The sequence below is a fragment of the Orycteropus afer genome, unplaced genomic scaffold (assembly GCF_000298275.1).
Source record: "Orycteropus afer afer isolate SDZICR_OR568_19922 unplaced genomic scaffold, OryAfe1.0 scaffold00011, whole genome shotgun sequence".
NCBI classification, from domain to species: domain Eukaryota; kingdom Metazoa; phylum Chordata; class Mammalia; order Tubulidentata; family Orycteropodidae; genus Orycteropus; species Orycteropus afer.
This window is the reverse complement of record NW_006921598.1, coordinates 11704014-11731333: the sequence shown is the minus strand read 5'-3', so window position 1 is coordinate 11731333 and position 27320 is coordinate 11704014. Positions and strand designations below refer to the sequence as shown.

General features: G+C 37.0%; 1 protein-coding gene across 1 annotated transcript in view; it reads left to right on the top strand.

The window, feature by feature from the left end:
* ZNF292 (zinc finger protein 292) overlaps positions 1 to 27320 on the top strand; it is a 137836-nt gene that overhangs the window by 90967 nt on the left and 19549 nt on the right. Inside the window, exon 5 of the mRNA XM_007951030.2 lies at positions 23625 to 23827. Coding sequence (XP_007949221.1) covers positions 23625 to 23827 — 203 coding nt within the window. The remainder of the gene's footprint in view (positions 1 to 23624; positions 23828 to 27320) is intronic.

Below are 27320 nucleotides of genomic sequence, written 5' to 3'. Positions count from 1 at the left end.
CCTTCCTGGCACTGTCTGATGGCTGTGGCCCCTGACTAGGTTTTCAGGCTGGAGGTTGTGAAGTCTGTCATCTTCTGCTCTAGCTTTCTCTAATACTATTCGCCTCTCTTCAGGGATAAGGTAGTTAATAACATATTAATGTAAATCAGCCATGGTGAATGGCATATGAGTCCGAACGAAACCTCCAGGATTTCCTTCATAATCTAAAGTGGCTGGAACTTGCTGTAATGGGTATTGCCCTGACGGATCTGGCCTAGACTCCTGGCCAAATTTTACACCACTGAGTATGCGTTGGGGAGGCCATTTTCTGAGGGTGTAGATGGGGAGGAACAGAGTCAAAGTAAGGGTCTTTAGAATCCTGAAAGACACCCTTAAATCCGCTTTCCCTTTAGATCATACAACTGTTTTCTGTAAACCCTTGTTTTGAAATAAAGGGAAGAATAACTCTAGATGAAACAGTTTTTCCCACTTTTTACATTTAACTGGATAATATCATAGTTTAGACTTCTGCTTCCTGACCATCTATACCCAGACTCACCAGTGCTGTGGTCAGATGGTGTTGCAGGAAAATCCCAGTTTTTCTTTTTATAGGCTCAAGGTCAAAATGAGCCCAGTTTTTCATAATGCAGCCAGTGGGGCTCCATTCTGGTACAGAACCTTGGTTACCAAATTTCTAGTCACACTTACATCCACTCGAAACTGTTGCACTGGTGCCACGCACACACACTCTCTTTCTCACATACAAATCAAACAGAGCCAGACCAGAATCAAAGTAAAGTATTCTAAGAAACACGTGAGCTGTGGAAAGATTTTGATTAAAAGACACCTGGCTCGCCACTTAAAATTTGATTTCTTACCCACACACAAACCAAACCAAAACCAAACCGGACTAGTAAAAAATACCGGGGTCGCCACATACCCACACTCTCATCCTCACACGGCAGATTAAGGTAAAGGATCCCCAAGAAACAGTATTAGTACTTCATTATTAATTGAAATCTGTATTTTATTTCCTATTATCTAATATAGGAGCTCTGGTAGCATAGTGGCTAAAGCACTTGACTGCTAACCAGAAGGCTGGAGGTTCAAACCCACCAGCCACTCCTCAGAAGGAAGGTTGGGCAAACTTCCGTAGTGATAACTGCCTCGTAAACCCAAGGAGGGGTCGCTATGAGTTGGGGCCGACTCGACGGCACATAACAACAACAACAACAACATTATCTAATACCCTTTTTCTGTTCCAGGAGCCCATCCAGGATACATTACATTTAGTTGTCATGTCTACTTAGGCTCCTTTTCACTGTGAGCATTTTTTGAGACTTTCCTTGTTTTTGATGACTTAATGTCCCTCAGTTAGAATTTGTCTGATATTTTTCTCATGATTAAACTGAAGTTATGAATTTTTGGGAGGAAGACTACAGAGGTAAAATGCCATTCTCACTATATCATATCAATAAGTCATATTATCAACATGACTTATCACTAATCTTATAATTAATCAAGGTTATAATTAATCAAGGTTAATGTTAATCTTGATCTGAGATAGTATTGAGTTTCTCCACTGTTAAATTATTCTTTGTTTCCTCCTTTCCATACTTAATCTTTCAGTAGAAGTCTGTACAACCCACACTTAAGGAATGGAGACTTATGCTCCATTTCCTTGATGAAGTAGATTATTTGGAATTCTTCTGTATCAGAGATTTGTCCCATATTCTCTATTTATTTATTCAGTCATTTATATCAGTACAGACTCATGTTAATTTTATACTTTGGATTATAATCCATTACTACTTAAATTGTTGCTCAAATTGTTCATGTTTTCACAACTGGAGATAAGTTTCTATATCCTTTTGATGCATCCCATCATTGTGATGTTTTTGTTTTGAGAACTTTCTTGCTTTCATGCAGTGTAAGATACTTCAGCCTTAACTTGCATATATTTCCTGCCTTAGTCCTAGAATCACCCATTTCTCCCTGGAGCCCTGATTACTTTTTTTGGACAATATTAGAATCAAGATCTAATAGCTAGGTGTGCCCATTACTTTTAGAATGTTGTTGCTTCTAGGTTCTTTCAGCAGACAGAGCCAGGAAATATGTATGTGTATACTAATGTGTATAAATCCAAAAGATCCAAACCCACTGCTTCCAAATTGATTCTGATTCATAGTGACCCACCCTATAGGGCTGAGGAGAACTGTGCCATAGGGTTTCCAAGGCTGTAATTTACAAAAGCAGACTGCCACATCTTTCTCCCACAGAGCAACTGGTAGGTTCGAACCACTGACCTTTTGGTTGACAGCCAAACACTTTAACTACTGCATCACCAGGGCTCCATCCTGTGTATACATTTATAAATACTTCTTCATGTAACCAGCCGTATGTATATTAAGTATATTTTAAAAAAATAAATACTCACTGCCATCGAGTCAATTCCAACTCATAGCAACCTCTTTGGGTTTCTGAGGTGGTAAATCTTTACAGAAGTAGATTGCCCAGTCTTCCTTCTGCAGAGTGGCTGGTGGGTTTGAACCACTAGCCTTCTGGTTAGCAATCAAATGCCTTAGGCACTACACATTGTCACATGGACCACTCTAGTCTCCTCCTCTTGTTTATCTATAACCTCCCACTTCAACAGAATGCCATATAATTGGAATCATACAGTATATAGCCTTTTTAGACTGGGGTCTCCCACGATTCGCCATTCATTTACTAACTTGTCAATCCCAGCATACATGTATAATGATTTTTAAATTATTAACCTGTATCCCTTTGGAAAACAGTTTTATTGGTTAGAGTACCGTACTTAAGTTAATTATCCCTTTATTTTTACAGACTTCATTCATTTCTAGAGTTATTTAGGTCAGCACCTTACTACCCCATCACTTGCATTTTGTATCATTGAGGTTCTTTGACTTTTCAAGGTTCTTCCATACATTTGTAGGACAGTTAAATTCTTCTGTCGTTGTTTGCATTCTGTCCTGGGCTCCCTTAGCTTTGAATATACATGCTTAAGATTCCCTCCTTGTGCTGTAAAGTTCTGTGGGTTTGACAAGTGCATAATGTCTTGTATCCACCATTACAGTATCGTACAAAATAGTTCTACTGCCCTAAGAATATTCACCTATTCAACCCTCCTAGAGCCCCTGAAAATCACTGATCTATTTTGTGTCTCATAGTTTTGCCTTTTCCAGAATCACCTCTCACTGAAATCACACTGGCTTCTTTTACTTAGCAAAAGCATTTAATGTTCATCCTTGTCTTTGTGTGTCTTAATGGCTTGCCTCTTTTTATCTCAAAATAGTATTTTATTGTTTGGGTGTACCGTTTATCCATTTGCCTGTTGAAGGACATCTGCTTGCTTTCAGTTTTGGGCAATAATATGTAAAATTGCTATAAACAGCTGCATGCAAGTTTTGTGTTGAATAAAATACCTAGGTGTGTGATTACTGGTAAGACTTTCTTCAGCTTTCTAAAAAACAGCTGCCTTTCAAAGTGATTGTCCTATTTTGCATTCTCATCAGCAATGAATGAAAGTTCCTATTGCTCCACACCCTCACCAACAATTGATGCTTTGTGTTTTGGGGGATTTTAGCTATTCTAATAGGTGTTCAGTTGTTTTAATTTCCATTTTTGTAATGACAAAAGATACTTAAAGTCTTTTCACTGTCTTAACAGTGTCTTACATAGAGCAGAATGTTTGAATTTTCATGTAGTCCAATTTAACCACTTTTTAATTTAATGACTCATATTTTTGGTGTTTAAAAACTCATCAAACTCAAGGTCACAGATTTTTCTGTGTTTTCTAAACAAAGTTTTATAATTTTACATTTTATGTTTAGTTGTCTGATGCATTTTGAGTTAGTTTTTGAGAAAAGTGTAGCTTGGTTTATTATTAGTGAATCTGCCTTAACTCAGTCACACTTTCTTTTTCTGCAGTCACAAATCATCTTTTTAATGTAGTTGAGTTTTATTAGACTCTGACTCAGAATTACATCTATTTCTGTCATCTGTAGTTTTGCAAAGTGCACCTCATTTCTATTTTGAAAATTATATTTTCCCATCTTTTTGGCTTATTCTTTGTTTCTCCACCCTTTTCACTCTAAAGCTTATTATCGGAGCCATCATAGAAGTTGAGGAAGTCCTCCTTTCTGTCATTCATAAATAATATATATTCAGACCCAAGCAACAGGCTTTCCCATGGAAGTGCCCACCTCCCCCAATTTGGTTGCCCTTGTCATTGCCTGTGGCAAGTGGGTTAAAGCATTTGGCTGCTAACTAGAAGGTTGGTGGTTCAAAGCCACCAGCTGTTCCATGGGAGACCAGTGACGCAATCTGTTTCTGTAAAGATTTCAGCCTTGGAAACCCTGTAGGGCAGTTCTGCTCTGTCCCAAAGGGTTGCTATGAATCGGAATCAACTCATTGGCAATGAGTTTGGTTTTTGGTCATTATTGGTAGGCTATATATAGGTCATCTTCGGTCCCTGCTAGCATTTTGCATATGTTAGTACCGGGTCTCTGATACTCATGGTTATCATTGGTCCTGCTCCTGCTTTTCCTCTTTTTGTATATGTCATTTTAAACAACCTTAATTTTGGAGAGAATTTACTTTTACAGTCACACTGAGATGTTTAGACAGTTTCCCTGCTACTTCCATATTGGGATAGTTTGTAGCCATATGAATTGCATTTTTATCAGTTTGCCAGTTGTTTTCCACCCTTCCCCAGAACTCTTTGGCTTTCAAAGGAAGTTTCTAAAGCTTAAGCTTTTCCTTAGTAGTTACCATTCCTTCGGAGTTTTGGAGCTTCTGGTAAGATGGCGGAATAAGCAGACAAACTACGCAGACCCTCTTTAACAAAGAAAAGGGGAACCAAATAAAACAGATACAGAAGATAATCCTGGAGCCCTGAGCTGTGAAAGGAAGGATACAGAAGTGGACTAAATTCCAACTAGTAGAAGAACCTGCATGAAAACACCAAAAAAGGAGACATAAAGAGCTGCGGGCTGTCAGCAGTCCTGATGGCACGAACAAGTTGGATATTGCCAAGTGTGTTGAGACCTAAGAATTAACCTGAAAACCAGCCCTGCTAGCCAGGGCTGCAGGGAGGACTACGGCATTGGTGGCTGGTGAATAAAAGGAGAATCAGCAAAGAGGGAGACGGGCTGAGCTATGGACTTTTGCCTGTCCAGAGGGCACAGCCATTTTGAATATTTACAAGTGGTTTGACCATTTTGGATATTTAAAATGACAGCGTTCTGTCAGATTCCAAGGACCTAAGAATAGGCTCTGCTTGCCAGGAATGGAAGGCTATTCCTTACGTGAACAACTGGAAAGGTTCAGTATTCTTCCCCTTGTTACTCTTATACCCCACAGCCTCTTGATGAATGGAGGTATAGCCATCCCTCATTCCCACCCACCTTCTGAGCCGGCAGGAATTCCATCCCAGTCTCTGTGCTCCAACTGAGCCTGTGTGCCCCACCTTGCCCTGCCTAGATTTTTTTTCCTTTTCTTTTAAAAGTTTGTTTGTTTTTGTCTGCTTTAAAATTATTACTATTATTATTCTTTTTTTTCCCATCCTTTTTATTATTCCCCTTTATTCTTCCATTCCCAGGCTCTAGTTTCCAGCTTTTTCTCTCTTCCCTGTTCTTGGTTCCCATTTTTTCTTTCTCCTGGTGAACTCCATTCCTTGTTTTCCTTTTTGCATTTTTCCCATATTTTTCCTTCATTATTGTCCTGCTCTACTTCTTTTCTCTTATTGACCCCACCACAGATATTGCAGGGTTTTTTGGTGGTTGGTGGTGTTTGTCTGTTTTCTTTTCTTTTTTTTTTTTTTTTGTGATTGTTCCTGTATGTTTATGCAGTGTGTTCTTTGTCTGCTTGCTTTTACTTTTTGATGGTTTTTCAATCATTGTTTTTGTCTGAGTGGGAGACAGCAACCATGCCCATACAACACAGCCACCCGTGCAGCTCCACTTAGTGAGAGCCACCACTTCCTTCTCCAGCAACTGGCCAACAATAAATGACCACCAAGAAGAGCCTGACTTACCCATAATAGTTTTTCACGAACAGTTAGCAGAGATCTAAATACAACAATGTCTCAGTGACAGCAGACCATCACAGTCCACACAGAGAAGCAAGATAAAGTGTTAAAAACAAAGGAGCAGGATACAGACCCATAACACATCCCTGAAGAACCAGCAACATTGGAATTGCCTGATAAGGAATTCAGAAGAATTATATTTAGGTATCTTCAAATGATTGAAAGACAGATCAAGGGAAACACTGACAAAATTAAGGAAAACACAGACAAAACCCTAGAACAAAATGACAAAATAAGTGAAAATTTAGAAATGATAAAAAATATACAGATAGAAATCCAGAAGATTAATACTAAATTTTCAGAAATTGCTAACACATTGAAAGGGCAAAGGAGTAAAATCAAATCAATGGTAGACAGAATTAATGAGACTGAACACAAATATTTGAATACTTCTTTGGAAAGGGATCAATCAGAAAAGTGGTCAGAACAAAATGAAGAAAGCCTAAGGTCCATGTGGGATATCATTAAAAGGAATAACCTATGTGTAATCGGATTTCCAGAACAGGAAGAGAAAAAAAAAAAAACACTGAGAAAATTGTCCAAGACTTGTTGGAAGAGAACTTCCCTGATATGATAAAAGATGAGAATATATCAGATCAGGAAGTCCAATGAGCCCCAGACTGAATTGACCCCAAAAGAAAATCACCAAGACATATCATCATCAAATTCATCAAAACTAAAGACAGAGAATTTTGAAAGCAGCACAGGAAAAACAAAAGGTTACTACAGAGGACAACCAATAATACTAAGCTTTGATTTCTCAGCAGAAACCATGCAAGCGAGAAGGCAATAGGATGGAATATATAAAACCCTGAAAGAGAAAAATTTCCAACCAAGAATTGTATACCCAGCAAAATTGTCCCTCAAATATGATGGTGAAATTAGAAGATTTCCTGATAAGCAGAAATTAAGAGAATTTGTTAAAATCAGACCAGCCTTACAAGAGATACTAAAGAGAGTCCTTTGAACAGAGAACCAGTAATAGCAAACAACAACTGACCATTAATACACAAGATGACATAACTCAGAAATCAACACAGCTATGGAAGTATCCAAAGTAAAATAAGCTTACAAGATTGTCAACAGGGAACCAGAGACATCAATTGGAAATGAGAACAACTACAAACCAAAAAGAGGGAAAAAATAGTGTAATTACAGAACTTCTAAATGATGAGGAAGTCAAGAGAGTTGCAAGATAGAATAGACTGTTTTAAACTTGAGAAAATTATAAATCACAGGGTAACCTCAGAAAAAAACGATAAACCTTCACATCACAATAAAAAAGAGGACAAGCACAAATATTCAGCAACTACTGCAAAAAAGAAATGATAACACAATTCATAAACATAATGAGCTCAGCACAAAAAATTATATGGAACAGTGAAACCAGGAACACCATGAAAAAGCACATAACAAAATGACAGCAACCAATTCATACTTGTCAATAATAACACTGAACATTAATGGATTAAATACACCACTCAAGAGACGGAGATTTGCAGATTGAATAAGAAAACAAAACCCATCAATATGCTGTCTACAAGAGACACACCTTAGAGACAAAGACAAAAAATAGACTGAAAGTCAAAGGTTGGAAAAATATATATTGAGCAAATGACAACCAAATAAGAGCCGCCACAATATTAATTTCTGCTACAGTTGACTTTAAGACAAAAACCATCATATGAGACAAGGAAGGGTATTATATAATGATTAAAGGATCAATTGAACCAGAAGATACAACCATAATAAATATCTATGGACCCAGTGAAAGAGCCCTGAAATATATAAGTCAGACTTTTAACAGAATTGAAAAGGCAAATAGATGGTTCCACAGCCACAGTAGGAGACTTTAATACACCACTTTCAATGAAAGATAGAACAACTGGAAAGAAACTGAACAAAGATGCAGAAGAGCTAAACAATACAATCCACTAACTTGACCTTATAGACATCTACAGAGAACTTCACCCAACAACAGCACACTATACATTCTTTTCCAGTGCATATGGAACATTCTCCATGATGGACCATATGATAGGCCATAAAGCAAGCCTTCATAAATGTTAGAAACTGAAATACTGCAAAACATCTTCTCAGATCATAATGCTATCAAATTAGAGATAAGCAGTAGAAAGATCAACGGAGAAGGAGCAAACCTATGGAAACTGAACACACCCTACTTAAGAAAGACTGGGTAAGAGAAGAAATAAAAAATGAAATTCAAAAGTCCTTGAATCAAATGAGAATGAAAACACAGCATACCAAAATCTTTGGGACACAACAAAAGCAGTGATCAGAGGCCAATTTATAGCAATAAATGCACACATCAAAAAAGAAGAGCTAAAATCAACACTTTAAACCAACATCTTCCAACAATTAGAAAAAGAACAGCAGGAAAAGCCTACAGTTACCAGAAGAAAGGAAATAATAAAGATTCGAGCAGAAATCATTGAAACAGAAAATAGAAGGACAATAGAAAAAATCAGTAAGACCAGAAGTTGAGAAGTTGGTTTTTTTGAAAAGATTAATAAAACTGATAAACCACTGGCAAATTTAACAAAGAAAAAGAGGGAGAGAATACATATGACATGAATAAGAAATTAGTTGGGCGACATCACAACAGAACCAACTGAAATCAACAGATTAATATCAGGATACTATGAAGAACTGTGCTCCAACAAATTTGATAATCTGGAAGAAAGGGGTAGATTTCTAGAAGCACACTACTTACCTAAACTAATACAGACTGAGGTGGACAACTTAAATAGAGTCATAACAAAAGAAGAAATTGAACAAGTCATAAAAAAAATGTCCTGGCCCAGACAGTTTCACCAGAGAATTCTACCAAACAGTCAGAGAAGAACTGATACCAGTCGTGCTCATACTATTCCAAAGCATACAAAAAATCCTCCCTAACTCATTTTATGAAGCAAGCATGACATTGATACCAAAACTAGGCAAAGACATCACTCAGAAGGAAAACTACAGACTAATACCCCTCATGAATATAGATGTGAAAATCTTCTACAAAATCCTAGCCAATAGACTCCAACAGCATATCCAAAAAAAAAAATCGTTCTGACCAAGTTGGGTTTCATATCAGGTATGCAAAGATGGAAAGATGGTTCAACATTAGAAAAACAAATCAACGTCATCCACCACATAAAGAAAACAAAGGAGAAGCAGCACATGATCATATCAATTGATGCAGAAAAGGCATTTGATAAAATCCAACACCCATTCCTGATCAAAACTCTTAAGCAAAATAGGAATGGAAGGGACATTTCTCAACATAATAAAGGGCATCTGTGCAAAACCAACAACCCACATTAAAAAAAAAAAAAGTCTTTATTTCACTAATGAACTTTGCATTTTGAAGTGCAAATTCCTGTCTAGTTTACTAAATGTTAGTGTGTTTAAGAGGCAGTAATAATTTAAAGGGAGAGAGAATGGAAGGAGAGAACAGTGATAACTAATATTGCCCAGAAAGATAGGGTGAGGCCAGATCTAATTACATAAAATAGCATTTGGAATAGTAAATAGTAAACTTTAAATTAGTAAACTTCCTATTCTTTCAGTCTTAGATACTATTGGTATGTTTTTCTCTTTTCTTATGTATACATCTTTTCATCTATCTTGAGAATGTCAAAAAAGGGTGACTCTGGTGCCTAGAATTATATCTAGGTACAATTCTTTTATGTTAGGACATCTCTTACAGAAAGTCACTTTTTAGCCACCTGATAGACTATGTTTGGTACTCTTAGAAAGACATTTTCTTAATCTGTTTGTCTTCATTTGCCCTTTTTTATTTAACTGGCCTTTTCTTGGGAGCTCTGGTAGCATAGTGGCTAAAGCACTTGACTGCTAACCAGAAGGCTGGCGGTTCAAACCCACCAGCCACTCCTCGGAAGGAAAGTTGGGCAATCCTACTTCCATAGCGATAGTGCCTCGGAAACCCAAGGAGGGGTTGCTAGGAGTCGGGGCCGACTCGACGGCACATAACAACAACAACAACAATTTCTTGGTATAAAAATAAGTAAATGGAGAGTTTTAGATTTTCTTGTTAAAAATCACTACTAAAGTAGTTGCTTTTTGTTTGTTGTAATCCTTAGATTCTTATGGATTGATAACTGACTAGAATTAAGCTGATAGAACTTAACTACAGTAAGTTTACAAAGGTGTTTAGTATTTCAGGGGCATATATTTTATATTTTGTTAACATTGATTATACCTATTTTATAATTAAGGACAAATATAATGACCCCCAAATTTTCATTTAGTGCCTAAAGCATTTGATTGCTAACCAGAAGGCTGGCGGTTCAAACCCACCAGCCACTCCTCAGAAGGAAGATTAGGCAGTTTACTTCCGTAGTGATACTGCCTTGGAAACCCAAGGAGGGTTATGAGTTATGAGTCGGATCCGACTACACGTCAATAAGGTGTGAGGTGATACATAATTTTTAAAACACACTTATTGACTGTGTGAAACATCCTATAGAAGTATATTATTTCTATTTTAATGGTGGGTGTATTTTATAATAGTACAAGGATAAATCTATCAGAATTTAATTAAATGTCATAATAATTGAAGTTTATTTCACACAAAAAATTTAGTGTAGCATAGTAACTAGGCTCATCTATGACATGGAAATTTTTTAATCTTTAAAAATTCAGGAAATCAGTTATGACCCTAAAGTTTTGCCCTCAGATTTTTTCTTTTTTTCTTGTTTAGTTTTTATATGTTGTTCAATAATAAGCTTATTAAATCACATAAATTTACATTTCATTTTCCCTATTACTTGCATATATGAATTGTTTCATTGTATACTTCTATTCTCTATTTGTACCAGTGTAGAGTTTCTGTTATATTAAGCCATACATTCTAATTAATACATATACTATGACACATTAAGTATTCAGATACCTGATTTTTTGTTTTCTAAAAATTATACATCATAAGGTTTGATCTGTTTCTTCATATTTTCCTAAATTTTCTGTAGTTTGCAAATGATTTTAGTCTATTTGAAAACAGTTGAGTTAAACAGAGCTTTGAACCTGTTTGAAATGGTTCAGTTATGTTTGAGGGAAACAGGGGCTGGGTACTTGTTGCATAGTAACCAAATCTCTTGCACATTGGGTTTTGACCCAAGTAGGAAACTGACAGTAGTGCCTCACTCAAAACATAGTGGCTAACCATGCCTCTTTGTTTCCTACTTGGTCAAAATCCAACACAGAGATTTGTTTGCTCTGCAATTTGTGTACACCCTTGTTGCCATCAGATATTACTAAAGCTGTTTGAAATTTTGGATTTAAGAATCTGGTGGGAAGGCATTATTTTTTTTTTTTAATTGAGTTTTTGGTGAAAGTTTATGCTGCACGTTAGGTTCCCATTTGACAATTTCCACACAAATTATTCTGTGATATTAGTTAAGTTTACCACAATGTGTCAAAATTTTCTTTAATTATATTCACTTTGTTCACGTTCAGTGCTTTAGTTTCTCTATCCCCTTATCTTCTTATCTTTGCTTTTAAGTGATTGTTGAGCTTTTGGTCTCATACTGATGGTTTTTAAGTAGGGACCAGTCTTGTAATATCCTGTATTTTGTGTGCCACTCTGCTGTTTCACTAAAAGGTGATCTCATGGGATAAGCTCAGTTCTATGTTTAAATAACGTGCCAGGGTGATAGTTTCATGGGGTCCTCTGTTTTCTACTGTTCTAATTTGTCTGACTTTTTTTTTTTTTTTAAATAAGAATTCAAGTGCTACTCTATATTTTTCTCCCTTTCTATTGATGACCAACTCTTGTAAACTTGATCATAATGGTCTGTGGTATTTGGACACCATCTAGTTCTGGTCTCAGGGTAGATGTGGTTGTGGTTCATGGAGACTTGTTTCTTCTCTGTGCTTTTGGTTACCTTCTTACTGTTTTGCTCCTTGTGAGTAGAGACAGGTAGTTGTGTCTTAGATGGCTGCTTGCAAGTTTGTTTTTTTTAGATTTTTATTGTGATTTGGGTGAAAGTTTACAGAGCGAATTCATTTTCCATATAGCAGCTCACATATGCTTTGTCTCATAACATTGACTGCAGTTTCCCACAGTGCAACAGCTTTCTTCCTACTTCCTCCCCACGTACTTCCCACTACCTCTTCCCTGTGTCCTTCCCTCCATGCACTCCTGACCCACAAGCTGTCTCCCTGTGCATACACAGCCCTTCTATTCTGGGATTGATCTCTCCAAGGAGTGTATCTACCTAATGTATATGTTCAGCTCATACACCTGCCTCTTGTTTGGCTGGAAACCACAGGAGTAGGTCCAATTCCAGACCTGAAGGGCAGCTGGGGGCCATAGTCTGAGGGGTTCAGGGGTTCTACCAGGCTCCATCAGACCAGCAAACCTGGTCCCTTTTTTAAATGATTTTGAGTTTTGTTCCACATTGTTCTCCCACTCTATTCAGGATCTCCTCCTACACAGATCCCCCTCTCAGTGGTTGACACTGGTAGTTGGACACTATCTAGTTCTTCTGGTCTCATAGTCATATTAGGCTGAGGATCACATTGTGTACCAGTCCCTTGGATTACTTGTTTCCATGTGTCTTTGGTTTTCTTCATTCTTCTTTGCTCTGGACGAGGAGAGACCCATCATTGCATCTAAATGGGCGTTTGCAAGTTTTTAAGATCTCTTAAAAAAGTTGCTACTCTCCAAAGTAGTATGTGGAAAAATGTTTTTGTGTAGTATATTGTGCCAGTTGAGCTTAATGTCCCCTGTGACCATGGTCCTGAGCCTACAGGTCCAACAACTCGCTCCCTCTGGGTAGCAAGAAGTGACTACAACCTTGTCCCTTGTCAGCTCTACTATAGACCTGGGAATTTTTACAGAACTTACAAATACACTTGTAGAAGCATTGTCTGCCAACCCTATACATAGTCATGAGCATACTTCCCCTTGTGCTTGCACGCTTTTAAGACCCCAGATGCTCCTCACTTCACTAGGATGCAAATCATGATTTTTATGAGCTGTGCTTTGCCAGTTGGAAGGTGTTTGGTTATGTCAGAGAATCATCCATATCTGTGTATTCTGTGAATATATGCGCCTGCACCCACTTGTATTTACACGTACCTATAGCTCTGGTGGCATAGTGCCTACGGCATCTGACTGCTAAACTGAAGGCTTGCAATTCAAACCTCCCTGGGTGGAAGATTGGGCAGTGTAGTTCCATAGTGATATCACCTCAGAAACCCAAGGAGGGGTCGCTGGGAATTGAATCCGACTCAGTAGCAGTGAGTTTGGTTTTTTGGTTTTGATAAATACTTCTGGGAACTCTGGTGGCATAGTACCTAAGGCATTTGACTACTAACCAGAAGACTGGCGGTTCAAACCCACCAGCTACTCCTCAGAAGGAATACTGGGCAATCTACTTCCATAGAGATAACCTCCTCAGAAACCCAAGGAGGGGTCGCTAGTAGGAATGGACTTGACGGCAGTGAGTTTGGTTTCAGTTATAGATACTTTTATCTGTTCTCATCTATGTGCACATCTGTACCTACTGTAGGAGCTCTGGTGGCAGAGTGCCTAAGGCTTTTGACTGCTAACCAGAAGACTGGTGGTTCCAACCCACCAGCCACTCCTCAGAAGGAAGATTGGGCAATCTACTTCCCATTTTGTAATTGGGACATTAGTCTTTTTGTTGTTGAGTTGTTGCAGTTTTCTACAGATTTTGGAGATTATAACCTTATTGGGTAAATCATTTTCACAGATTTTTTTCCCCCAATCTGTAGGTTGTCTTATACTCTTTTAATAAAGATGAACTAAGTTTTTAATTTTTATGAGGTCCCATTTATCTGTTTTGTCTTATTATATTCATGCATTTATTGTAATGCAAAAGATTAGGTCCTATAGTTTTATCCTAATTTTTTTTTCCAGGAATTTTATGGTTTTAGGTTTAATATTTAGGTCTTTGGTCCATTTTGAGTTTGTTTCTATGTGTGGTGTGAAGTATGGTTCCTGTTTCACTTTTCTACAGGTGAATTTTTTGCCAGCACCATTTATTAAAGAGACTGTCTGCCCTGCTTCACGGACTTTGACCCCTTGTCAAAAATCAGTTGTCATAGATAGTTGGATTTAATTCTGAGTTCTCAATTCTGTTCCACTAGTCTATATGTCTATCATTGAGCCAATACCAGACTATTTTGATTACAGTAACTGTATAGTATATTTTGATATTGAGGAGTGTGAAGACAGCTGCTTTGTTCCTTTTCTTCAGTGTTGCTTTGGCTGTTTGAGGTTTCTTTGCTTACCATATGAAGTTGGTCATGAGTTTTTCCATTTCGGTAATGAATGTTACTGGTTTTATATTGAAATTGCATTAAATCTGTAGATTGCTTTAGGTAGAATTGCCATTTTCACTGTATTAAATCTTCCAATCTATGAGCATGGGATGTCTTCACATTTTTGTAGGTCTCTCTATGAGTCAGAATCAACTCAATGGCAGTGGGTTTTTTCCTTGTAGTAGTGTTGCTATAATTGTCATTGTATAAGTCTTTTCTGTTCTTGGTTAGGTTAATTCCCAGATATTTTATCGATTTGGGAGCTATTATAAATGGTATTGTGTTCTTGGTTTCTTTTTTGTTAGTGTAGAAGAACACAGCTGATTTTTGTGTGTTGATTTTGGACCCTATGATGTTGCTAAAGTCTTCTATTAGTTCCAGCAGTTTTCTTGGGGAATCTTTAAGGTTTTTTATGCATTAACTCATGGCATCTGCAAATAGAGATAGTTTTATTTCTCTTTTCTTTTCTTTTTTTTCTCTGACTAGGACTTCCAGTACTATGTTGAATAAGAGTGGTGATAATGGACATTCTTGTACCTATTCACAAAGAGACAGCTAGCTCTCAGCCTTTCTCCATTGCGTATAATGTTGGCTACTGGTTTTTAATATACACCCTTAATTATGCTGCAAAAGTTCCCATCTGTTCTTATTTTGCTGAGAGTTTTAATCAGAAAAAGTTTTTGAATTTTATTAAATGCCTTTTCTGCATCAACTGATAGGATCATATGGTTCTTCTCCTTTGTTTTTTCATTTATTTCTATTATTGAACCATCCTTATAATCCTGGTATGAATCCCACTTAATCATGGTGTATGATTTTTTTGATATGTTACTGAAGTCTTTTGATGAGAATTTTCTGGAAAATTTTTGCATTTATGTTCATAAGGGATATAGGTCTGTAATTTTCTTTTTTTGTGATATTTTTGCCTGCTTTAAGTATCAGGGTATTCTGGCTTCATAGAAAGAATTTAGTAGCATTCTTCTTAGGAGTTTTTGAGGAGATTGAGAAAGATTGCTGTCAACTCTTTTCTTTATGATAGACTTCTCCATTGTAGCCATCTGGTCCTGGCAGGGTTTTTTTGTTTTGTTTTGTTTTGGGGTTTTTTTGGGTGAGATTTTCCACCTCTCCCTTTGTAATGGGTTTGTTTAAATATTCTACTTCTTTTTGCATTAGTTTCAGCGGGTAGTATATTTCTGGGATTTGTCCATTTCATGTAGGTTTTCAAATTTGTTGGAGTACGGTTTCCTATAGTAGTCAGTTATGATCTTAGTATCTGTTACATCAGTTGTAACGTCACCAATTTTATTTCTTAATTTAGCGTTTGCCTTTTCTGCTTTTTCCTGTCAATCTAGCCAGTAGTTTGTTTATTTTATTGATCCTTTCAAAGAACCAAGTTCTAGTTTTGTTGATTCTATTTTTTTTTCTATTTCATTTATTTCTGTCTTGATCTTTATTACTTCCTTTTTTCTTGTGGCTTTGGCTTCTTTTGCTCTTTTTTTACACTTGTTCAAATTGTCAGTTTAAATTGTTGATTTTCTATCTTTTTTTCATGTAGGCATTTATTGCTGTAAATTTCCCTCTGAGTACTATTTTTGCTATGTCCCAGAAGTATTTTCATTTTTATATGATTCTATGAATTTTTAGATTTCACTTTTAATTTCTTCTATGACCCAACAGTTTTTTTTTTTTTTTAGTAGTGTATTAGTTAGTTTTCATGGTTTTCTTTTTTTTTTCTTTTTTCTGTTGATGTGTAGCTTCATACCATTATGGTCAGAGAGCATATGTTATATGGTATCAGTCTATTTAAATTTGTTGAGACTTGTTTTGTGCCCTAGCATATGATCTATTCTGGAAAATGATGTGTGTGTGCTGGAGACAAATGTATATTGTTCTGATACTGGATGAAATGTTCTTTAAATGTCCATTAAGACTAATTAGTTTATGGTTTTATTTAAGTTCTCAGTGTCCTTAGTGATCTTCTTTTTCGATGTTCTGTATATAATTGAAAGTGATGTGTTGAAGTACCTTATTATTACTGTGTTACAATTTTGCAGCAGATTTGCCCAGTGTAGCACATCGTCTGATTCTTGACTGCTGCTTCCATGAGTGTTGATTTTGGATTCAAGTAAAATGAAATCTTTGACAGCTTCAGTCTTTTCTCCATTTTATCATGATGTTGCAAATATTGGTCCAGTTGTGAGGATTTTCCTTTCCTTTATGTTGAGGTATAATCCATACTGAAGACTGTAGTCTTTGATCTTTATCAATAAGTCATCTTCACTTTCAGCAGGCAAGATTGTGTCATCTGCATATTACAGGTTGTTAATGAGTCTTCCTTAATCTTAATTTCTTCTTTATATAGTCTAGCTTCTCAGATTATTTGCTCAACATACAAATTGAATAAGTATGGTAAAAAGGATACACCATTCCTGATTTTAATCCATGCACTATCCCCTTGTTCTGTTCAAATGATTGCCTCTTAGTCTATATACAGGTTCCTCAAAAGCACAGTCAAGTGCTCTGCAATTCCCATTCTTTGCAAAATTACCCATAATTTATTATGATCCACACAGTTGAATACCTTTGCATAGTCAATAAACACAGGTAAACATCTTTCTGGTTTTCTTTGTTTTTAGCCAAGTCTTTCTGACACCAGCAGTGATAGCCCTCATTTCATATCCTCTTCTGAATCCAGCTTGAATTTCTGGACATTCTTTTTCAGTATGCTGCTATAACCATTTTTGAATTATTTTCAGCAAAGTTTACTTGGGGGTGATAGTGTTCAATAATTTCCATAGTCTGTTGGATCACTTTTCTCTGGATTGGGCACAGATATCTATGTCTTCCAGCCAGTTGGCCAAGTGGCTGTCGTCCAGATTTTTTTTTTTTTTTTTTTTTTAAGAGCTTGTTTTATATTCAAAGTCACGCGTACATTTAGTTTCATTCCCCATTCGCCACGTCCAACCCTAACCCAGTCTACTCCCCTCCCTACCCTGCAACACTCCCCCTGTGCCCCTCATAATTATGCACTCCTGTTTGTCCTGCATTTCCTCAATTTGAATGTTGGTCCTTTGGTGTCCATGGTTTATTGCTTTAGGGGATGTATTACCATTGAGTGTGTGGGTGCAGCATCCTGGGTTGAGTGGTCTGCGTGTACATCTCACTAACCATTGAACTGAGAGCCCGCCCCTGGGGGTGAGTTTTATTCCAGGCGCCAAATGTATTTCAGGGCTATAGTATTGGGATTCTCACCAGACTTCATCTGACCGGTAATTCTGGTCATTATTGAGTTTTTGGATTTTGTTCCACGTTTTCCCTCCCACTCTATCCAGGATCTCCAGATTTGATCCTTTCCTGAGTGGTTGGCATTGGTAGCCAGGCACCATCTGGTTCTTCTGGTCTCAAGGGCCATTGTGTCCTAGGTTGATTGCTTCTAAATGCCCTTGTTTTTTGTTTTGTTTTGTTTTGTTGTGCATTCTTCTTCACTTTCGACGCTAGGAGACCATTAGCTGCATCCTAGATGGCTGCTTGAAAGCTTTTAAGACTCCAGTCACTACTCACCAATGTAGGATGTGGAGCAACACTTTTATGTATTTTGTTGTGCCAGTTGAGTCTGGTGTACTGGTGTCTTCCAGATTTTTTAAACACCTCTAGCACTGTATCCGGGAGGTCTGGTAGCATAGTGCCTAAGGAACTTGACTGCTAACCAGAAGGCTGGAGGTTCAAACCCACCAGCCACTCCTTGAAAGGAAGGTTGGGCAATCTACTTCTGTAGTGACACTGCCTCGGAAACCCAAGGAGGGGTCGCTATGAGTCAGGTTCGACTCGAAGGCACGTAACAACAACAACAACACTGCATCCATTGGTTGAAACATCTCAGTGAGTGTTCTGTCACTTCCTGGAGCCTTGTTTTTCACCAGTTCCTTCAGTGCAGCTTGGACTTCTTATACCATTGATTCTTGATCATATGCTACCTCATGAAATAGTTGAATGTCTTTTTGGTACAATGACTCTGTATATTCCTTCCATCTTCTTTTAATGTTTCCTGTGTTGTGCAGTATTTGCCCGTAGAATCTTTCAATATTACAATTGAGGCTTGAATTTTTTCTTCAGTTTTTCCAGCTTGAGAAATTCAGAGCATGTTTTTTCCTTTTAGTTTTTAAATTCCAGGTCTTTGTATATTTCATTATAATGCTTTACTTTGTCTTCTTGAGCTGTCCTTTGAAATCTTCTATTCATCTCTTTTATTTCATCATTTCTTCCATTTGCTTTAGCTACTCTCTGTTCAAGAGCAAGTTTCAGATTCTCTCCTGACATTCCTTTTGGTCTTTTCTTCCTATCCTTTTTAATGACCTTTTGCTTCCTTTATGTGTGATGTTCTTAATGTCATCCCACAACTCATCTGGTCATTAGTGTTCATTGTGTCAAATCTTTTCTTCAGATGGTCTCTAAATTCAAGTGGAATATAATCAAAGTCGTATTTTGGCTCTTGTGGACTTGTTTTAATTTTCTTCAGCTTCAACTTGAACTTGTATGTGAGCAGTTGGTGGTCGGTTCCTCAGTCAGCTCTTAAGCTTGTTTTGACTGACAATATTGAGCTTCTCCATCTCTTTCCAGAGATATAGTCAATTTGATTCCTGTATTTTCTATCTGGTGAGGTCCATGTGTCTAGTCATTGTCTTTGTTGTTGAAAACAGATGTTTGCAGTGAATAAGTCACTGGTTTGTAAAATCCTTCATGATCTCCAGTGTCATTTCTGTCACCAAGCCATATTTTCCAACTACCCATGATAATGATTTGTTGCCAGCTTTCGCATCCAAGTCACCAGTAATTATTAATGCATCTTGATTGTATGTTTTGTCAGTTTCAGACTTCAGGAATTGGTAACAATCTTCAGTTTCTTCACTTTTGGCTTTAGTGGTTGTTTGAATAATAATGGTATTAACTGGTCTGCCTTATAAACATGGATATTATCCTATCACTGACAGCATTGTACTTCAGGAGAGATCTTATAATTTTCTTTTTAACAATGAGTACAATTCCATTCCTCTTCAATTTGTCATTCCTAGCATAGTAGACCATATGATCATCTGATTCAGACTGGCCAATACCAGTCCATTTCATGTCACTAATGCCTAGGCTATCGCTCTTTATGCGTTCCATTTCATTTTTAACAACTTCCAGTTTTCCTTGATTCATTCTTAGACATTCCACAATTATTAATGCACAATTAAAGCTATTTCTTCCCTTTCGAGTCATATGCCCTCAGCAAATAAAGTTCCCAAAAGCTTTACTCTATCCATGTCGTTAAGGTTGCCTCTACTTTGAGAAGGCAGCTCTTCCCCAGTTGTAATTTGAGTGCCCTCTGACCTGAGGGGCTCGTCTTGCAGCACTGTATTAGACAGTGTTTCACTGCTGTTTATAAAGTTTCCCAGTAATATATTCGTGTTTCACTGCTATTCATAAAAATCTTATGAACAGCAAGTGTTTTCAGAAGTGAATGGCCCCACCCTCTTTGCCAGTCTGTTTGTCGGGAAGCTCCACTGAAACTTGTCCACCATAGGTTCCAGCCTCACAGCAACACACAAGCCACCACAGTACAACAAACTGACAGAAGAGTGGTTATTTTACTTTTAGAAATGCTTAATTTTTTTTTTAGGAGAAAATACAATTATTTATTTATTTATAAGGAGTAAGTTATGCAGTTCCAAATATGTCATGATGAGAAATTTGAAATTTACTCTTTGAAGGTAAGGGAAACCCTCTGAGGGGTTTAAATGGGGGAAGACAATCAACTGTGTGCTATTGAAAAAAACACACCCTATTTCCTCCTGGAGAAATGTGATGAAGGAGGAAATAATTGGATGTAGAAGACCAGCAAACTGGAACATAGTGTTCTACTGGAGATATTAATGATTAGTTTTGGGGGGAGGGGTGCTCATAACAGTAGAAATGGAGAAAAATGAATGGAATTAGGAAATAATTAGGAGTTAGAACTGCCAGAATTAGATGATGAATTGCATTTGTAGATGAGAAGGAGTTAGGTGAGGGCATTTTTAAGGCTGACTCTTCAGTTTCTGGCTGGTATAGAAAAGAGTGGGTAGAAATCACATATATTATGGCTGCAAAGGTTTTAGATGCTGTGGAACAACTAATTGGCTATGCTCTAAAGAAAACTGCAAAAATCTGGACATGAGATTTATGTACCCAGTAAATAAGTTGCCCCAATTTGGCAGGAGAGGAACGCAGGACCTGGTATAAGTAAATCTTGGTGATACTACGTGCTCAACTAATTTTTGTATATGATTTATCACAAAAACTCAGCTTATATACTATAGTATATTTAAAGTTAATTATCTTTAATGTAAGAATTAACATTTTCTTTTTTACTATTATGAAAGTGGCAGCTTGTAGGAAGAATGCTATTTTCTTTCTTAATTGAACTGGCTGAATACCAGTCATTTACATTGCCATCTTATGGCATCATGCTTTCTGGAGAGGCTCAAATGTAGTGAAACCTGATTTTCCACTGAAGTCCATAAATTCGGAAAAAATTGGGGGAAAGGCTGTATACACAAGTAAAAATCAAAGTAGTTTATATTTATGTGGGATAAAAATGGAAAAAGCAGAGTGAGAGTGAAATTTGATGTAATTTAGCTGCTCAAGAGTAAAAAATCGTAAAACTTTTCATTAAGTCTGACAAGCACTGAAACAGGTTGCATTATAACTCTGTAAAGAAAAGTGTCCTGAGTTGTAGAGAAAAATGCAAAGGAGGGGAGGAAAGGGAAAGCAGTGATGGAGAAATGGAGAAAGAGGCATGGGGTGGGAAGTAAGAAAGTGAGCTTTTCAGTAGGTTCTGAATGGATATGAGAATGTAGTCTACTTTTGAGTCATGAGTTTCAGAATATATAATTATTTTCTTTTTAAAGCTAATGTTAATTCACAGCTCTTTATTTCTATAAAGCAGTATTCTAATTAGAAGTAGACCCTGTTAGTCAAATGAATGTATTTTGTTTTTTTTCCCCATTGTACTGAACACTTTAAGCTGGAAGTCAGAAGATCCCATTAATCTAATCCTGATTCTGTCATTAACTTGCTTTATGACCTTAAGGAAGTTGCTTGCCTTCTGTGAGCCTCAGTTTACTCATCTGCCAAATCTTGGGGTTGGAGTAGATATTCTTTAAAGTTCCTTCTACTCTAAAGACTATATAGTCTTTTTTTTTTTTTAATATTTTTGAAATCAGTACTACACTGAGTGTAGCAGTGGTTCCCCATCTTTTTTTTTTAATGAATTATATTTTTAAATTTTATAGTATTAATACATATTATCTTATACATTGATTTACCACAAAAATTACTTTGCCCAATTTCTTGTTATAATATATGTGCTGTCATTTGAGTTTATAGGAACTATTTGAGCTTAACTTACTAAGCCTACCATCATGCTCACTAGATACTTGGCATCTTCAAATTATTTTTACGCCATGATCTTTGACAGTCTGTTGATTAGGAGGCTTTTGGGAGTGTTCGTAATAGCTCCAGACATAACTTTGGAGGTTTCTTTTGAGAGAATTGCATTAAGAAATGAGAAGTTGTTTGGCTTTATTTTGTTCTTTCCCCTGATATCTATGGCTTATTTATAGTCTGGATAGCTTTCACTTTATTTCTCTTAAAGTTTTAAAATCTTTACAGATTTTGTTTTGGTAGTAGACTGAACTGTGAAAAGATATTTGCAATATAGTTCTTATGGAAGTAGATTGCCCTGTCTTCCTTCCGAGAAGTGGTTCATGGGTTTGAACCCAGCCTTCTGGTTAGCAGTCAAATGCCTTAAGCACTGTACCACAAGAGCTCCTAATCAGATTATCTTTTTTTAAAAAAATTAGTTTTTTAATCAGATTATGTGATGTTAAAAAAGAAAAACTGTGCCCTGTGTATCAGCAAAGCTATAGTCATAGGTAACAGAAACTTATACATTTAATTTTCTTTAAACATCTTGCTTTAGTCTAATGTAATGACTAAAAAGTAGCAGATAAAAAGCCCTAGACTTTAAGTAGAAGATGAAATTTTAGGATCCCTATGTTATATTGCTTATATAATGTCATAGCTTTGATTCTAAGCAGCTGATAGAAGAATCTTCATAGTGGAATGGAATACAGTTGAATCTAAAATATAAAGGCACTAGAGGTTAGTTACCAAAGGATTTTAAGAAGGGAAGAAATCTCTCATCCTCCGTCTTCTAACTCAAATTACTTACAAGACACACCTTCCAATTTGTTTACAAGTAGAGAAAATGTTTTTATTTGTAGGATATTTTTAAAAGTTTTCCAAGGTTTGAGGCCAACCATCTCCAAGTAGAGTTTTAGACATGATTTTCATCCTGGTAAAGATAACTTAAGGGAACGTTTAAATTTATACTTGTTAAAATTTAAATTCTGAGAACTTCATAAATATAAAAAGTAAAAATTGAATTCTTACTTGTAGATGACCAAACACCAGGAAATTTAAGGATTTTGATAGAATAGAAATTTATTTATTAAGTGGATCTCAAGCAGGTATTGAGATTTACTTATTAATGTCTTAAAAATAACAGTACAAACCCTCTGAAGTTTTATGAGATTTACCTTCAGCCCTCCTCTTACTTGTTTTTTGGTAGGTAGTTTAACTTACTCTAAAATATTTACTAAAGAAGGATAGACTTCAGCTTAAAAGGGAAATGTACAATATGGAAATACTGATTCAAAACATATTCAAAATAATTGTTGAATCTCATCTTCTAGAATATCATAAGAGCCTTTTGTGGTTGCCCATATAATGCCTTAGAATTATACATTTCTAGGGCTGTGAATCCCTGCTATTCAAGAATAACTGCTGTAGGGAAAAGAATTTAGTATAATTTTAATAATACTGACTGAATTTAATGCAGAAGTATTTTTATCACCAAGAAGTTAGTTAGCTCATTCTTAGTGGTGCTCCAAGGGCCGAAAATACTTAATGTATCTTTTCAAAATTAGTAATATGATTTCTTGTTTTGTAAGATTGAGCATTTTTTATAATAACCTTATTAGCAGTGGAATGAAGTACAGAAAATTAGACAAAAGAAAAAATTTAGTTCTTGCACATTTATTTAAATCCTTATAAGTATTTGTATTATAAATGAATTATTACCAAATATTAATAATTTATTATGTCTTGTTTTTTTAAGTGAATGAATTTTTAGCTTTTGAGGGCCCCATCTTGTTGGATATGAGAATTAAACATCTAATCAAAACAAATCAGTTAAGTCAAGCAACTGCTCTAGCAAAGCTGTGTTCTGACCATCCAGAGATTGGTACAAAAGGTAGTTTTAAGCAAACTTACCTTGTCTGTCTTTGTACATCATCACCAAATGAAAAGTTAATCGAAGAGGTGAGTATGTTTTCTTTTATTAGTATTTTTTAAAAGTAAAGAGATTAATTTTATTTTATTAGAGTAGCATATGTTTTACTTCCTTTTCTGTTAGATAGTATGAAAGCATCGTTGTCAATCTTAATGTTTTGTTATGATATTGGGTAGTGGCCAATTGATTATAAGAAACTTTCAGAATTATATATAAACTGATTTCTACCTAGCTTCTATGTTAAATGTGGATTCTGTAAATACTTGACTAAACTATGGGAAAAATAGTGGTAGCTTAACAGGTTAATAATAGGACACTTCATTTTTCAACAGTTGGGACTTCAGTTTCACTTGATTCAGGATACTAACAATACTTTTTAACTGGTTGATTTAAATAACTATAAAGTTCCTATGACTTTTTCCTAGGAAGACTTTGTTATATATTGTCATGGATTGCATTGTGTCCCCAAAAAATATGTGTCAGCTTGGCTAGGCTATGATTCCCCATATTGTGTGGTTGTCTTCAACTTTGTGATCTGATGTAATTGTCATCTATTTTGTGATGTGCTGTAAATCCTAACCTCTGTATGTTAATGGAGGAGAATTTGTATGGGGTTTATCTTGAGTGATCACCCTTACTCAAGTCATACCCTTGCTTGAGTCATACCTTTTATCTTATAAGAGATAAAAGGAGAGAGAGAGAGAAGAGAGCAGAGAGGAGAGAGACCTCACTACTGCTAGGAAAGAAGAGCCATGAGTGGAGCTCATCCTTTGGACCTGGTGTCCCTGTGCAGACAACCACCTAGACCCAGGTGAAGATAGAGGCCCAGGACACATGGAGATTTCTAAGGAGCGAGGAGGCAGAAGCTGAAGAGACAAGGATCTTCCTCTAGAACCAATAGAGTGAGAAAACCTTCCCCTAGAGTCAACACTTGGAATTCGGACTTCTAGCATCCTAAACTGTAAGAAAAGAAATTTCTGTTTGTTAAAGCCATCCATTTGTGGTACTTCTGTTTTAGCAGCACTAGATGACTAAGGTAGGTACCAGGAGTGGGATACTGCTCTAACATTTACATAAAATGTGGAAGTGGTTTTGGTAGTGGAAGTGGTAATGGGTAGAGGCTGCAAGATTTTTAAGTCTGGTAGCATAGTGCCTAAGGCACATGACTGCTAACCAGAAGGCTGGCGGTTCAAACCCACCAGCCACTCCTTGGAAGAATGGTTGAGCAATCCTACTTCTGTAGTGATACTGCCTCGGAAACTCAAGGAGGGGTCGCTGTGAGTCAGGGCCGACTCAACAACACATAACAACAACAACACAAATAGTAAAAGCCAAGACTGTCTCAAAGAGAGTGTTGATAGAATTATGGATATCAAAGCTGATTCTGATGAGGGCTTTGAAGGCAGAAGTAAGGAGAACTATAGCAAAAGTCTTTATCATCTTAGTGATCTTGGTGCCAGCAATAGTATGTTGTTAGAAATGTGGATGTTAAATATGCTTCTTCTGGTGAAGTATTAAAAGAAAATGATGAACATATGTTGGACAATGGAAGAAGAGTGATGCTTTTTATGAAATGGCAAAGAACTTATCAGAATTATATTCAAATGTTTAGTGGAAGGTAGAATTTATAAGTGATTAAGTTATCTGGCTGAGGAAATTTCTAAGCAAGATCTTAAAGAGGCTGCTTGACTTCTTGCTCTTTGCACTAAAAGGCAAGAGGAAAGAGATGGACTTAAAAATAAACTGTGTGAAATGAAAACAGAACTTAAAGATTTAGAAAATTCTGTTATATGTATATCCTAGACATTTCACCAAGGACATGGATGGCTACACCTTCTTTTGTTAAAGAGATTAAGTCTGTGGCTGATGTATTTAACCAAATACCAAAGCAGAAACCCCATTAGCTTAGATTGAAGGGAACACAGAAAGAATGAAAGGAGAGAACACTGTTTGCTTCTTGGAATTCTACAGGCAGGAAACAAGGCAAAGGCAAAGGAGCTACATCTGTTGTTCTCCAGGAAAAGAAAAGATCCTTCCCTGGAGCAGCTGGGAGATCAGCAGAACTGTTGGAAGGAGCACGAGAAGGAGAGCTGCCTAAGTATCAGAGTGAGGCCATGGTCTCTGGGGTTTCAAAAGGTAGGGCTGCTTTCTCCTGGATCTCAAAGGGTGGGAGCACAGCCTCCTAGATTTCAAAGGATAAGTTTTTTGCCAACTTTATTCCTGAGTACAGAGCTGCTGTTAAAGTGTACCAGGGGGATGGAGCCCAAAGCTGAGGAGGTGGGGCTGCCATGCCCAAAGTGTGGAAGAACAGAGCCTGCTGGGGTCAAGGGAGTAAAATTATCACTTGGATGAACTAGGAGAATAGGACCACCCAAAAACAAGGGAGCAAAGTTGCCATCCCAGTGGGCCTGGAAGGCAGAGTTGAAGCCCAAGGCCAAAGGGCCTCTACGGAGAATCCAGAGAGCATGACTAATACCCAGGGTCTGGAGGGCGGGGCCATTGCCTGGATGGTCTCAGAGAGCTGAGATTATTTCAGACCTTGAGAACTAATGTAATTTGTTCTGCTGGGTTTGGACTTGCTTGGTGCCTATTATCCCTTCTTACCCTCCAATTTCTCCCATTTGTAATGGAAATGTCTACCTTGTGCTTGTTCTACTATTGTACTTTGGAAGCAGACATCTTATAGTCTAGATTTCACAGGTTCATAGATAAGAGGAATTTTGTCCCAGGATGCATTTTGCCTAAAGAAAGACTCATTCATATTTGATTTAGATAATTCAGAAGATGTGATGAGGTGAATGTGTTACATATGACAGTGACGTGAATTTTGGAGGGCCTATTGGTGGAATGTCATGGATTGCACTGTGTGTCCCCACAAAATATGTGTCAACTTGCCTAGGACATGTTTCCCAGTACTGTGTGATTATTCTCCATTTTGTCGTCTATTTTGTGATGTGTTATAAATCCCAACCTCTAAATGTTAATGAAGGAGGATTAATGTGGGATGTATTTTAAGTTACTAGTGATACTGCCTCGGAAACCCAAGGAGGGGTCACTATGAGTCAGGTCTGACTCGACGGCACATAACAACAGCAGCAACAACCCTTACTCATGTCACCGTCTTTACTCAAGTCACACCCTTCCTTGAGTTACACCTTTTATCTTACAAGAGATAAAAGGAGAGAGAAGCAGCAAAGAGAGAGACCTCAGTACCACCGAGAAAGAAGAGCCAGAAGTGGAATATATCTTTTGGACTTTGGGTCCCTGCACTGAGAATCTGCTAGACCCAGGGGAATGTAGATGCCAAGACACATGAAGATCAACAAGGACCTTCCATCAGAGCCGACGGAGAGAGCCTTCTGAATTCAGACTTCTCCCCTCCTAAGGAGGATGGGGCAATCTACTTCCGTAGTGATACTGCCTCAGAAACCCAAGGAGGAGGGGTCACTATGAGGCGGGTCCGACTTGACGGCACATAACAACACAACAAATTGTGAGGAAATTAATTTCTGTTTGTTAAAG